This window comes from Maniola jurtina, chromosome 13 (genome assembly GCF_905333055.1).
Source record: "Maniola jurtina chromosome 13, ilManJurt1.1, whole genome shotgun sequence".
Taxonomy (NCBI): Eukaryota; Metazoa; Arthropoda; class Insecta; order Lepidoptera; family Nymphalidae; genus Maniola; species Maniola jurtina.
The window spans coordinates 8,136,889-8,151,580 of record NC_060041.1 but is presented as its reverse complement, the minus strand read 5'-3'; the positions used below and the strand labels follow the sequence as shown (position 1 = coordinate 8,151,580).

Below are 14,692 nucleotides of genomic sequence, written 5' to 3'. Positions count from 1 at the left end.
AGCTGGAGTGGCAGTGGGTAGGCCACATCTGTCACAGAACCGATGGCCGATGGGGCTAGGTAGATGAGGAAACTGGTGGACCAAGGCGTATGTCTAGCAGTCGTCGCATACAGGGATGTATTGGAGTGGATTACACATAGGGCTCGAATAGACACCCATATCATCGTCGTAACTGGAGATATACCCAACTATTCACAGCTATTATCCAGCGAAGTAAAACGGAAAACCTACAAGTTGGAGCTTTACTCATATAAAGCATCATTTTTTACCACAAAATAAATCGAGGCGGTGATAGCCTAGTGGTTTACGTAAGACGTCGGCCTTCGATTTGAAGGGTCCGCGGTTCGATTCCTATGGGTCTCAAACTTTTCAGAGTTCTGCTTTAAAACGCATTTAAAGCAATTAAGTACCCACTTAAAATATCTCTTGCCTAACTGTAGGTGAAGGAGTTAACCTGCATATTCATACCTAAGAGTTCTCGATAATGTTTTCAAAGGTGTATAAAGTCTACCAATTCGAATTTGGCCAGTATTTTCATGAGACCCGTTCTCAGTATTGGGGTGGCGATGGGTAAAGATGATGATGAAATAAACTGATAAATTGCCTGCTGTGTAGGTTAAATGTCGAAGACCTTTTATCAATACACCAAGTATATACTTAAGTCGTAAATCACCCACTGCACAAGTTCAAGACCTTTCAACGTGGCACTAACTGTAGCTCAATTGAATAAAGTATTTGTAAGATTTTCCTTGTGAGACTTGAATTTTTAAGGTCAGACGAGTAGTTAGTTTCGGATATTACCTCGTGCATCCAAAGTTAAAAATTTAATTTAAATTCACATTCAAAATATTTTTATTCAATTAAACTTCTACAAGTGCTTTTGAATCGTCAAAATAATCTACCACTGGTTCGGAATTCTGTTCCTACCGAGAAGTACCAGCAAGAAACTCGACGGTTGCTCTTCTCAAGTATTCAATGTACAATTTACAATAGTATGCCATACTGTACCTACCTACCTACTTCCACCTACCTACCTCCTTCCACCTACCTACCTGCCTACCTCTTTATAATGTAGAATATTTAGTGTGTATAATGTAGAATGTGGAGAAGGTTAAAGGAGCAGACGGTCGTATATAGTGAGTATACCCACAAGCGTTATGCATAGTTGGAGGCAAGTTGGAGGGGAATGACGAATACCTATCCTATCATGATTATTGTTAACTTGCTGCGACTTATGTGCAGTTGCGAGTACAGTGACAATTGCCAGAGCTAAGGGCAAGCACGTGAATTTATATTGAAGCTAAGCATGTTGAACGTTAGTATTTCATTTCATTTATTGCAAGATTGTAAGTAAAAAAGATGTTACATAAATTTTAAGTAGGTACGTATCACAATCTGCCATGACATGGCGTGCAAAATTTACTATCTTTACATACATTTTCAATAAGTACATAAAATATCATTCTTAATCAATAGAAAATTTAACAATTCAATATATAAATTAGCAAAAGAAGTTACAGTCATATTCAAAGAAAATTAAACATTAATAGGTAGGTACTCCTGGAGTCACAATTATAAAATAAAAATATATATCACAATGTTACAAGTCAAAAAATTTAAATATAGAAATATAAATGTATTTCTTCAGGTGATAATATAAGAGATACCTAATTCCGGACAAGTAGAATCACATCAAGTCAAATCAATAAATATAATGTCAGATAACTAAGATATTTTAAAATTATAATTTTATGACAAAATAGTTAGTTAAGTAATAACAATAGAAAGACTTGACTATGTTTAAACAACTACGAATATAATGCACAAATCTTAATAAATAAAGTTTTAAAATCAAATCTTAATATTTTTTAGGAGATCATCAACTGCATAAAAATTTTTTTCTTGCAACCATTTTTTTAATTTATAGCTGAATTGTTTAAATGGAAGCATTTTGATCTCCAATGGCAATTTGTTAAAAATTTTTATGCACATAGAGTAACAATTTTTCTGATACAGTGTTGTTTTTGAAATCTTATCAAACACTAATTTATTTTGGTTTCTCAATCCTCTTTTTCCAACATTATCATGCAGCTTGTAGTTTTGAAAAGGTGATGGTTTGTTTTAACAAACTTTGCAACTTCCAAAATGTACATACATGGAAGCGGCAATATCAAATGTTTTTGAAAGACAGGCTTACATGATTGAAAAGGCGGCATATTTAGAATAGCTCGTAGACATTTTTTCTGAACTATAAACGCCTTATTAAAATCGGTTGAATTTCCCCATATAATCAGGCCATAACGGAGCACTGATGACACGTAACCATGGTATGCTGTGAGAGCTGTATTTAAACTAGCAGTCTTTACTAATCTACGTAATACGTATACAAATCTATTTAGTCTATTACATATATTATTTATCTGAAATTTCCATGAGCAATGTTGATCAATTTCTATACCTAAAAATCTACAATTTTGTACTTCATTTATTTTATGTCCTTTATAGTTAATATCAAGATTCACATGTCGTTTATTATAATGTCTAAACTGAATAAAATTAGTTTTATCAATGTTGATACATAAATTTTCAATGTTTGCTTGATGTTTGAATCAAGCATTTACGTCATTGATGCGAATTTATATTTATGCTTGACGCGACGTTCGGTCAGTGTCTTGGATGAATTTAACACCGATGTTTGAGAAAATATGAGAAAAGTGCCTTTTGCAGGCACAAGTCGAAAGCCTTTTACAGATTTAATAACTTGCCGAGCCTTTAGAGTATGAGAGACACAACTCACAGAGACCAGCTTACTTCTGCAAGTTGCTGGTGGACATTTAAGCCTACTTAAAGAAACTTGTTGGAAGTTGAAACAGAGATGAAAGAGAAAATACCCATATCTTTGTATTTGCTTTATTAAACTTTACTATATTACAGGGTCACATTGTACTTAAAATTAGCTCTAAAAATTATGTATCTACGTACAACACTTACAAATTCATTAGACTTAAGCCTATCAGCCTTTCACATAACTAATGCTAGAGATAAAATCATACTAACTATGTATTTGGTAGTATACAAAATGTACTTAGTATTTTAAGTACTTATAACAAAAATTGTAAATCTATTTTGTATCCACTTTGTTAAGGATCTTGTTTTAAATGAGACGGTGAACAAATGGCTTGTTATGACTATGTTATTAGTCTACAATGTGTATACCAAACTGATTTTTAAAATCACCATAATTTTAAACGTAACTAACATATTATTCATGGCTTTATTACGTATCTCGATTGCAATCATAGCGATCATTAATTCAGTATCATACCAATTGGCCAACCTTGATGCGTTGTCTATGGTTTTACAGGTTAACCAACTTGTGAATAAGCCAATAAGCAATACATGAATAATATAATTAAATTTTCGCGTTTGGACTTATTGATCTTCAAAATAATCTAATTATGCACCAATTTGTTTACCTTCCCATAGAACGATTGCTTATATTTTGTATTAGTTTACTGCATTTTTGGGATTCATTTCAGTGACGTTCTGCAAGCGAATGGTGATATCCTGGCGGAACATATTGGGCAGGATAAAATCGTCGATGTTGGTCGCGTTGCTGGAAGGTCTGTCGAAAGGATAGCCCATACTGCGTCTGTCCGGGTATAGCTTATCCTTCAAGCCGCAGAAACTGGATGCTTCGACGCAGCTCAATGTGGAGCCATCCGGATTATTAACCTTATAATGGAAAAGAAAAGTTATAGAGGGTTGCACGATTATTGATAATAGTGGTGATGATATCAAAAATTTGAATGTAATTAAACTTTGTCTAATAAGTTTAAAATGGCGGCAGTTATGAAATAAGTCTCTACAGAATTTTAATGATGCCACGTACTTTCAATTAGCTGTATTACCATTAGATCTCCTATTTAAAACTGTTATATTGCCTTACCAGGTCTTATAATTCATTATTAACTAATCCTGTATTCAAACCAGATAAAGTTATAAAAACAAAAATTAACATTTCGTCGCAGTTCTAAAACATTTAATAAAATCAGTCCCTCAGCTTTCATTAGACAGACTCTTTGTTGTTTGGAATAAGCAGATGAATGACTAATGATTATATTAAATTTCATACAGTCAAAGGCAATTAAGCCTATGACAACACAAGCGTCTTTCGCCTACACAAGATATTTTCCAGCGAGCAATAAATACCTATCACGGTATGCATGAATAAAAAGTGGTTTTTAACTCGACTACGGCAAAGCCAAAAAGAACGGTTATCTACCTACTTGTTTGATTGCCAACATTTTTAACGGAGAGGACTTAATTGGTTAAAAGTAATTTGTGAACTTACGCTGTCAAGATCGTAGTTGGAGAGCATGACAAAGAGATCGTACTGTGTACCGGGTTCCGTGCCCTTCGGTACCAGCATGTGCTGTGGCCAACCACAGCCGCAGTAGTTGAAGCTGGTCAGGTCATTCTGGCGCGGGTCATTGCCCTGCTGTGATAGGTCACGGAATGTCTGCTCGAATGGGATGGTCACGGATGACTGCGTCGACTGACGGACGATAGTGTTTTGACCGGCGTTTACTGTCATACAAAATTGAAACTGTATAAGTCTACTTGCAATCGTCGTTCTACATTTTGTATGCACCACATTGTATATTATGTAATTAACTAATTAGGCAAACTAAGATGAAAAACATTACACTAGAAAGGACATTGTAGTTTTAGGAAGAAGCTTAATTTGCTTGACGGCATGGTAACTAGCTACAGCTATAGTCTTCCACCAAAATTTACCTCTGCAATATGAAATCATATAGTTATATAGCAATGTGAAATTATAAAATTGACCAAAATATTTATATTTTCTGCGTAGTTATGTGTTAGCGGTCAATAAAATGTAAAAATAGTTACGTGGAATGACGAATTTGTCCATTTCAATGAACATCTTGCGCTGATCGGATAGCACCCAGGGTAGGTTGCGTTCATCAAACTTGGGCGCCAAGAATATGCGCACAGTCGTGCGCCGAGCGTCACCGGTATTGTTCACGTCAATACTGATAAAATAACAAAAATGAAAAGCGACACGAGATAACAAACTTCTTTTTAGTATCAGAAAGTTGTAACAATAAAGAAGAAAGAAAAAGTGGACAGGGAATCACTTATCTCTTAAGATCTCTACCCAATGACCCTTGGCTTGTCTTCTTTTTTTAAATATTTGACTAGCTTATACCCGGAATACTTTGTTTGAACAACTCGCGCAACATTTATCTACATGTATTATTATGAATCTGTAAGTTTGTCTGTTAACCAGCTTGAACAATTTTGAAAAAAAAATTCTTTCTTCTCAAAAGGTTTTTAAAAATTTAAATCCTCGCCAAATCGTGGATTTATCTAATTATTTATATTTTACGTTGGTCGTTGATGGTATTATGTCAGCAACAACTGCACAAACAGCTCAATCTGATAGTAAAATTTAGATTAAGTGAAGTTAGCGAAGTAACGCGGTTTACGTTTAAGTTCGGTGTTACTTACACATATTGGTATGGTCGATGGTTAAGGTGGGTAAAACGAGCATAGACGGGACCCCTGTTGGAGAAGTCGAGACCACGCGAAAGGTCAACATCACTTTGCATCCAGAAAGTGTTGAGAATATTCTGTTCACCAGTGCTGCTTTCAACTCGCGCGGATGTTATTTGAACTCCTGGATTTTCCAACTAAAATAATAATAATTAGTTAGACTTAGTTAATCGTTGCGTCTGAGACTACAAAATTAAATGTACATAAAATTAATAGTTTAAAGAGCAACGTTAATCATAAGGGTTTGATATACCTCAGATCGCGTGTAAGGTCGTATGTGAGTGGACTCCTTGAACCTCTGGAAGAGGTCATCAATGAAGGCGTGCCAGCGGTAGAAGAAAGGATCGCGCATCGTTGTTGCTTCGTCAGCCATTACACTGAAGCTTTCCTGTGACAAACAAACACAATTAATTATTATTTACAATATTTTCTCATAAATAAATTAAACCATCATAAGTACATGAAACCTGTAAAAATAAATGGAGGGACTCACGAGGTAGCGATGGTTAGGATCGTGCATGTATGCAGCGAAGCTGTGTCCATTGTTGTGTAATGCGCCATAAAGTTGTGGATTGGGAGACAAGATGCTAGATTCTATCATGTTACCCAGTGTGTCAAGGTCTAAGGGTTGTGTTGTTCCGTCGGCCTAAAAAAAGTCAAAAGAAAATGGATTATAGTCCGAACAAAATGACTTCTGACACGCTATTTTAACTCTATAGTCAGCTCTCATGGCAAAAGTACGGTTCATTAAGGACTAAAATCATAGTTTTGACATGATATTTGACATTTTAAGTTGGCACATAAAGTTAAAGGCGCGTGAAAACTCATTTTTTACGCATTATAAAATTGTATTTTTCATTCATTTTAAAACACAATACTAGTTAAATAAGTTTCTACTATTAAAACGATTATTTAAGCATTACTTGTCTTGGAGTCCTTTTCTTATAATAATTATTAAATAACTTACTCTTTGCACCATTCCAGTGGCAATAGCTTCTTCAACGTTCCTTCTCCACCGTTGCATATCAGCAACAGTAATATTGAGACCATCAACGGGCCGGTTGAGGTCTTGCCAGCGCATGTTTGCTTGCCGTGGAGGCCATCCGCGTGATGTTGTTAGACTGTCTAGTTTCGGGAAATACCCTTCAATGATTGGTTCATCCCAGTTACTGAATTTTTTGACTCTAGGTAAAGAGTTGTTAAGACGTTCACCGTTATATCTGTTTATAAAAACAAAAAGATACACGTTAAAAGAAAACATGAAGATAGCATAAACGGTTTATGGGTTGGCTTGGCACCATAAATAGCCACTAATCAAACAAAGAAGTTTTTACAGACAACGTTAAATAAAATATCATGATAGTTACCTATATTGCTTTATGTTTTATTCTTTCTAAACATAACGAATTAATATTCGTAAAACGATTAAAATGTTACACGAGATTAATTACTTACCTGGCAATAATTTGCTGGTGCATGTAGCAAAATAATTCTCCTCGTCGGTCTTTCTCAACAATTCGACGTTGCCTAGCGGAGAAGGGATAAACCAGATGCCAGTGCCAATGGTGTAGATTAACACCAATATCTTCCCGGAAATAGGCCAATCTATGCTCAATATCCAAGTCTGTTGCAGTATAATCTCTCGGAATGATGATAGGAATACGCTACAACAAACATTTATGGCTTTCATTGGCTTTCAATAGACAGACTACAGAGTACAGACTACAGCATGATAGCGACGATTGTAATGCATATTGTATTCGTAATCTACCTACCAACTAATAAATATCTATTCACAGATGTTTGCTCTATGGTTTTATGCTAATATGTAGTCTGTGATTGCGTTTCAATACACGCATTTTCTTCACACTTTACGCAAGAAGTTAAAACTTAAATTATGGTTAAATAAATATGATTTTGTAAAAAACATTTAGATTTTAAAGATAGGTAATCAAAATAAAAATGCTAAAAAATTAATATTTTATGTTCAATTATTCCTTTTTTAATTTTAAACAATCCACTCAAAACGATATTATTTTACTCTTTGCGAATACGAAACGTAACTTCATGCGAAAAGTCACGTAGGCCCTCAAATTATTCGCGCGTGTTGTTTACATTTTATAAAAATTAACCTGTTAAAATATTTAAATTAATTAATAAATAGTATTAATAACAATGTGCCAGTAAAAATGGAGGATTTAGAACTGAATCCGAACGTAATTGTGGTTCGAGCTAAGCCAGAAGGTCAAAGGAAAACTTTCAAACCCAATATTCGTTCAATAAATAAAATTCCAGACGATTTGCTGAATGATCCTCTAATAAACAGAGCGTGTGAAGCATTACCACAGAATTACAATTTCGAAATACATAAAACGATATGGAGGATAAGATCTTTAAAATCGAAACGAGTGGCCCTTCAATTGCCAGAAGGTTGTGTTTGTTTACATCCATAGTTCTTAGTTTATTGTATTCTTTAGAGTTCTATTTCATAGTCGTTTATATACCTAGGCAAAACGAATGTTTTTTTAACGAAATGTATGTCAAGGTTCTCAGATGTATAAAACTTATTAAAATCTTTGCTTTGTTTTCAGGTTTGACTATGTTTGCAACTACATTGTGTGATATTATCGAGACATTTACTGAAGCAGATACTGTGATAATGGGCGACGTTACTTATGGAGCTTGTTGCATAGATGACTTCACTGCAGTTGCACTCGGGGTTGATTTGCTGGTGCACTACGGGCACTCTTGCCTTATTCCCATAGACCAAACCAGTAGTATAAAGGTGCTGTATATATTTGTAGATATAAAAATTGACCCATCACACTTCTTAGACACAATCAAGCTAAATTTCCCTAAGAGAACACATCTGGCTATAGTTAGTACAATTCAGTTCGTCACAACTTTGCATTCTGTGGCAAAAGTTCTTCGTACTGAAGAATATACTGTCACAGTTCCACAGTCAAAGCCTTTGTCGCCAGGGGAGATACTTGGCTGCACTGCACCTAAACTATCATCTGATGCAATAGTGTACCTAGGTGATGGAAGATTCCATTTAGAAGCTATAATGATTGCAAATCCAAATATTCCTGCCTACAAATACGATCCATATGAGAAGAAGTTTACATCGGAACAATATGAACATGAGCTAATGCAAAGTAATAGAAAGAACCAAGTCAAAATAGCAGAAAATGCCCAAATATTTGGATTAATTCTTGGTACACTAGGCAGACAAGGAAGTACTAAAGTTTTAGCAAATCTAGAGAAGCAAATACAGAACTCGGAAAAGAAATATTTAAAAATATTGCTGTCAGAAATATTTCCCAGCAAATTAGCATTATTTAACTTGGACGCTTTTGTCCAGGTTGCATGTCCTAGACTTTCGATTGACTGGGGTACTGCATTTGATAAACCCTTGCTCACACCATATGAGTTTTCAGTATCTCTCGGGAATAGTAAATGGTTGAAAGAGGATGGCACATATCCGATGGATTTCTATTCAAATGATAGCTTAGGGCCTTGGACTCCTAATTATAAACCTGTCTTCTGTTCAGGAACAGACCAAAAATGTGAAAACTGTTGTGGTGGTAAGGAAAAAGTGAAATGACTTACAGGTCCTCCCTGTGCTGCCACAGCTGCAGTCTCTCTTGCTTGACCAAACACTTGAGAATCCATAAACTTAGATGGGAAGGTCTCTGCAAAGTTCTGGATGGGTACATTTTTTGTGTCATTTCTGAAACAAAAATGATAATTTAGTAAAAAATGCAGTGTATGTGCAATAATTATTTTAAGCACTTTTTTAACAAACTAACCTGTGCATGAGTGCAACAGAGTAACTGTAGTTGAACAGTTGCGGGTTAAGATTCACGCGAGCGTACACACATGTTGATAGGAAATCTTGAAGTTGATTCTCCGGAACAGCTGTAAAAAATGACTTGCTGTTAAGAAAATGCCTTTATTGTAAATTGTAATGATACAATTTTATTTATTACATAGTTATTTAGACAATTATATAATATCTGAAATGGGAATAAGTATACAATTTGTTTTTTTTTGTCATTCTTTAACCACTGATACATTGTAACTTAAGGGAGGGTTTGGTAAGTCGTCTTCAGACTGTTCTGTCTCAAGTTTGCACTTTAATACAAAGCAAGCGATTTTATTTGGAAGACAAACCTGACCTTAAACTAAAACTTTCTCACTGAGAATAAATTAATATTTTACGTTTCAAGCAATAGAGACGAATTAAACATCCTTCAAAATCCATGCACAAAGGGTACAAACTATTGACAGGCCTGTAAAATAAAGAATAAAGGTGGATTCATGTCATACACAGTATGACATGAATCCACCTTTATTCTTATAAAATAAAGATGGATTCATGTCATACACAGTATGACATGAATCCATCTTTATTTTCATACCAGGGCAAGCTATAAAAAGCAAAATGTTTATATAATGCACTTTACATATAAGTTCATCAATGACTTCATCTGCCATTTCTTGGTGTGCAGGGATCAATGTGGAGAAATCAGCATCATGTGGCAATTGCCGCGCTAGATTGAATTGCGGCAGTGACGGCAAATCCTTCAATGGAATAATCTCACTCGCCATGTCCCCAAATCTATTGTTGATTTCAATGCCATTGTTCATGTAGTCTTCGCCCTAGAATGATTAATAAGTTGTAACACTAATTACTACATAATTTAAGCATACAATTTAAATTTTCATAAACACAGAACTGATTTTGATGAAACTTGAATATACCATAATATTATTGGCTATATTATTTAGTCCACATTAAATCTATTATCCAATTAGCCTGTTAGCGTCCATTGCTAGACATAAGCTTTTGCTAGAGCACGCCACCACACGCCTTCCTCATCCACCCACTTCTACCACCACCACTACCACCGCCATGCCATCTTCATACAATTTACTTTTTAAGGTTGTAACTTGTAAGCCCAAGTAACTGATAGCTGTCCCACAGTCCATTTGGCAGCATGCTGTCTCCATTCATCATCATCATCATCAGCCTGCGGACGTCCACTGTTGGACATAGGTCTTCCCTAAAGAGCGCCACCACACCCGGTCCTCAGCCTTCCTCATCCACCCACTTCCCGCCAGACACTTTATATTGTCATTCTATCGTGATGGAGGGCTGCCTCCATTCAAAACACTTAAATATACTCACAGCCCTAATATTAAAAATAAAAGGATGAGACTAGAAATTAAAATAGAACTTTAAAATTGAACTCACCAGGTACTGTTCAGTGACTTGGAAGAGTGAATTGTTGTCACCCTTAGGTGTAACCATAGGTTCGCCCGGGCGATCGAATAGCAGTTTGAGACTGTCCTCCACTTTAGCCATTGTGAAATCTCTTATGAGACTTTTAAAAACTTTTTTCCCAAAAAGGAATAGGTAACCCTATTTCTACTTCACAATGGTGAAGTAATGAAGACTATTGTATACCTACTTCACAATGACTGTGAAGTGGGAATGAGAAGATTACTTGTGACCAAGGTGTTATATACTGGTTTCCTACAAATAGTTACGAGTGCAACATTGTATGTTTCGGAGCACAAAACCACAAAAGGAAATGATAAAGTCCCTATGAGAAATTAGTGTTTTTGTCACACTACCTAATAGTTCAAGGATGTGGTTTACCTACTATGAAAAAATATTTTTAAATTATGTATTACATAGTTAGGTAGATACCTATTTACTTGAAAGTTTAAGAACGTTGATACAATTTTACATGGTTCATTCCAAAGATAAATAGTTAATCACTGAATCTAGTAAACCAGCCCTTGTGTTTCAAAGAGAGGATTAACTTTCTTCGGCGCTATAACCCTGTGTGGTTCTTGCGGCCTCCTCTATGATTTTCCTAAATTCTTCTCTATCCTTTACTTCCTACACGTTTTTCTGTAGTTTAGTTAAAAGATAAACAAATCGTAGAAACCTCTGAGAAACGCGTAAGCCATAAGATATAAGCGATGCACGGCACTTTAGACCTTCTGGAGTTAGGTCTTTCACTTGTATCATGATTCCTTTGTCAGTTCGCGGTAACAAGGTCGTATGAGCCGCGTTAGGCATTTCAGCAAGAAGCTGCTTGTTTACCTTAAATAAGGAAAACTAAAATATACTTATTACTTACATGACAACACAAAATTTTAAATCATTTATAAGCACAAATAATATTTTGTTACATAATATTTTCCTGTGCTCAACAAATGTTACTTGATATTGAAGCCAAAATAAGCTCATTAAAATTATCATGTTATACATACTATTTACATAGTAATTTAGTTTTGCTAAGAGGGGACTTGATTTCAATAGCTGTAAATTATAGCTATAAAACACTCTTCATATTATTATACTTACTTACTAGATTTATTAAAAGTCATAAAAAAAAATCATAAACTATATTTAATTAATTAATATTTTATAAAGTAAAATTTCAACTCCTAATAAATTTTCCTAATAACAACTACTTATATTTCGTAAAATTGGCTAATCAGAACATGAATGAGCTAAGTACACTATACTATTTTTCTCTGAGGAAACTGCATGCAACATCAAGGAATTTCTCAGGTTTCTGACTGTGCACCCAGTGGCCTGCTCCCTCGATAAATTGCACTTCAGCTAGTGGAAAGTATTCTTGAATTTCAGGCAGATCATTTTTTCTAAAAATAAGAATTGTCCATTAGCTTTTATCAGTTAAGTATCACTCACAAAAAGGATTTCTTAAACAACCAGAGTCCAGAGTGAGTAGTACAAAGTAGGGAGTGAAATAGTTCCAAAAATAAAGTACTTAATATTATTTCATACCCAATATAATCAGACAATGAACCTCCTATAAAGAGTGTTGGCCCACAGTACTGCAGTCCTTTCAGACTTGATGGAAAATTTGCAATATTTTGCTGGAAATTATCTTTCAGTGCTGGTATATTTACTCTCCATGCGTAAGACCCAGTGTTGGTTTGTATCAAGTTAGTAATAAGGAAATTCCTCAGGTTCACATCAGGAGTAACCGCCCTTAACTGTTCATCAGCCAGTTTTCTCGCTTTCGACATGGCAATACCAGATCTGATAGAGACAGCTGCCATTGCATCAAAGAGATTCACCATTGAAAATATTTGTGGGCTTGTCTTTACTGGTGATATGTCTACAACAATCAGGCTTGATACCAGATCCGACTAGAACAGAAAAAAATTATTTAGGCATTTAAGAGGTACTTAAAGTGCTATCGATTGCTTGTAAAGAGATATTTAAACTGCTTAGTTATCAGTAAGGGAAGATCATATTTTACAGTGTGCAATTTTACTAAAATTGGCACCTATATTGTGTTTCAATATGATTTGACTAAAAATAAATTTCTCATGTAATCCACATATTTATTTTTATATTCAACAGTAATAAGTACATTGCAATGACTGTTTTTTAACCCCCGACCCAAAAAGAGGGGTGTTATAAGTTTGATGTGTGTATCTGTGTATTGGTCTGTGGCATCGTAGCTCCTAAACTAATGAACCGATTTTAATTTAGTTTTTTTTTTTTGTTTGAAAGGTGGTTTGATCAAGAGTATTCTTAGCTATAATCCAAGAAGGTTCAGCCGTTTGAAAGTTATCAGCTCTTTTCTAGTTATTACTGTAACCTTCACTTGTCGGGGGTGTCATAAATTTTTAATTTACACTTGTTATCAAAATATATTAAAATATGAGAACTACGTACAACTTACACAGAGCAACGACAAAACCATGGCAGTGCGACCACCCATACTATGCCCCAGAAGGGAGACCTTAGATATCTCTAGTTTCTTTAGCAGTTTCATCACATCGTGGGCCATATGCAGATACGTGTGCTGAGGAGAATGTTTACTGTCGCCATGGTTACGAGCATCTATACTAATCACTTTCCTCCCGGTTGATTTATGTATAGCTTTGCTCATACTGTTCCAGTTATTCTTTGATCCCAATAGCCCATGTAATATTACTACAGGAGGTCGTGCAGAAATCTCATCATCAGTACTTTCATATGAAGAATACGCTAAGTCCACAGTTTCTGCATAACCGGAAGTTGTGCTTAGATATTGTGGGAACGAAATTGATAATATTTTTGGGCATATTTGATAAATACTTGTGGTACAGAGCTTTCCAAGTAACATAATTTTGTTTTCAAAATAAATATTTGTAGGTTATAATTTTGACATTTCGAATGACTAGATTTTCAAATTTCAAATCAATGTCATTGTCAAGTGTCAACTGTCACTTTATGTCATGTAAAGGTTTACTATAACTATGGTGTTGGACTTCGTCTGTGATGGCGTTTGCTGGCGCGCGTGCTGTACTTGTTTGGAGTGTTTTTTTGTTAAGAGTGGCTGGTTTTTGTGTTAGTTGGTGTTTTTTGGTGGTGGAACTGACTGGGAAGCGCTCTAAAGGGGCGCCGCGCGTATGTCGGCGGGCGCCGGCGCAGACGGAGTCCATACTTGTATAAATTCAATAACTTGAAAATATCACAAACTTGACATTGGCTAATCAGAGTAAAGCCAGATTTAAAGAAAAAAAAAAACTATGATGTCTATGGCTAAGGAGTAAGCTTAGAGACGGGTAACATCGGTGTAATAGCGGGGGTTTTTAGGATGCCAATAGAAAGCGCTAATGTAATAAAAACCGCTCGTTCAAAACAACGTCAGTAAATGGATATATTACTCTCTCCCGCCACTCCACTGGCTTCTAGGTTTTGAGATTTTTTTTCAGTTTTACTAGTTACTTATCCTAAAGACATAGCTTTAATACTACTCCTAAAATAAAAAGCATCTCTTTTTCAATTGCGGGAAAAACAACGCTTGCAGATTTCTGAATTGTTAAAGGTTAAACTTGACAAATTACTAGCTAACACTGCCTTGGTGAGCTTTCACTGAAAGTTTCAACTTCCGTCATATAAACTGCCAAAGCGATGCATGCAGTAGCGAAGCTAGCAGAAGCTAGTGTTTATATAGGTATTCTTTGAGCGAAACGAAGGAGAGGATAAAAGAGTGTGTTCGTTATTAGGGCATGCGCACAGGCTTAAGTCTGGGTTAGTGCATGCGTCGCGTTTTTCCTCAAA

General features: G+C 35.3%; 2 protein-coding genes across 2 annotated transcripts; one reads left to right on the top strand and one right to left on the bottom strand.

The window, feature by feature from the left end:
• Positions 1-2,896: 2,896 nt before the first annotated feature.
• LOC123871260 (phenoloxidase 1-like) lies at positions 2,897-11,308 on the bottom strand. Its single transcript, XM_045914956.1, has 12 exons — positions 10,844-11,308; positions 10,053-10,248; positions 9,396-9,504; positions 9,196-9,316; positions 7,039-7,247; positions 6,551-6,803; positions 6,077-6,229; positions 5,837-5,971; positions 5,539-5,720; positions 4,918-5,060; positions 4,355-4,590; positions 2,897-3,735 (listed from the first exon to the last, which is right to left on the bottom strand). Exons 1-12 carry the CDS (start codon positions 10,952-10,954, stop codon positions 3,508-3,510), a joined length of 2,076 nt encoding a protein of 691 aa, XP_045770912.1. The 5' UTR covers positions 10,955-11,308; the 3' UTR covers positions 2,897-3,507.
• LOC123871261 (2-(3-amino-3-carboxypropyl)histidine synthase subunit 1) lies at positions 7,624-9,611 on the top strand. Its single transcript, XM_045914957.1, has 2 exons — positions 7,624-8,013; positions 8,175-9,611. The coding sequence occupies exons 1-2, from the start codon at positions 7,773-7,775 to the stop codon at positions 9,188-9,190; spliced, it is 1,257 nt and encodes a 418-aa protein (XP_045770913.1). The 5' UTR covers positions 7,624-7,772; the 3' UTR covers positions 9,191-9,611.
• Positions 11,309-14,692: the final 3,384 nt, after the last annotated feature.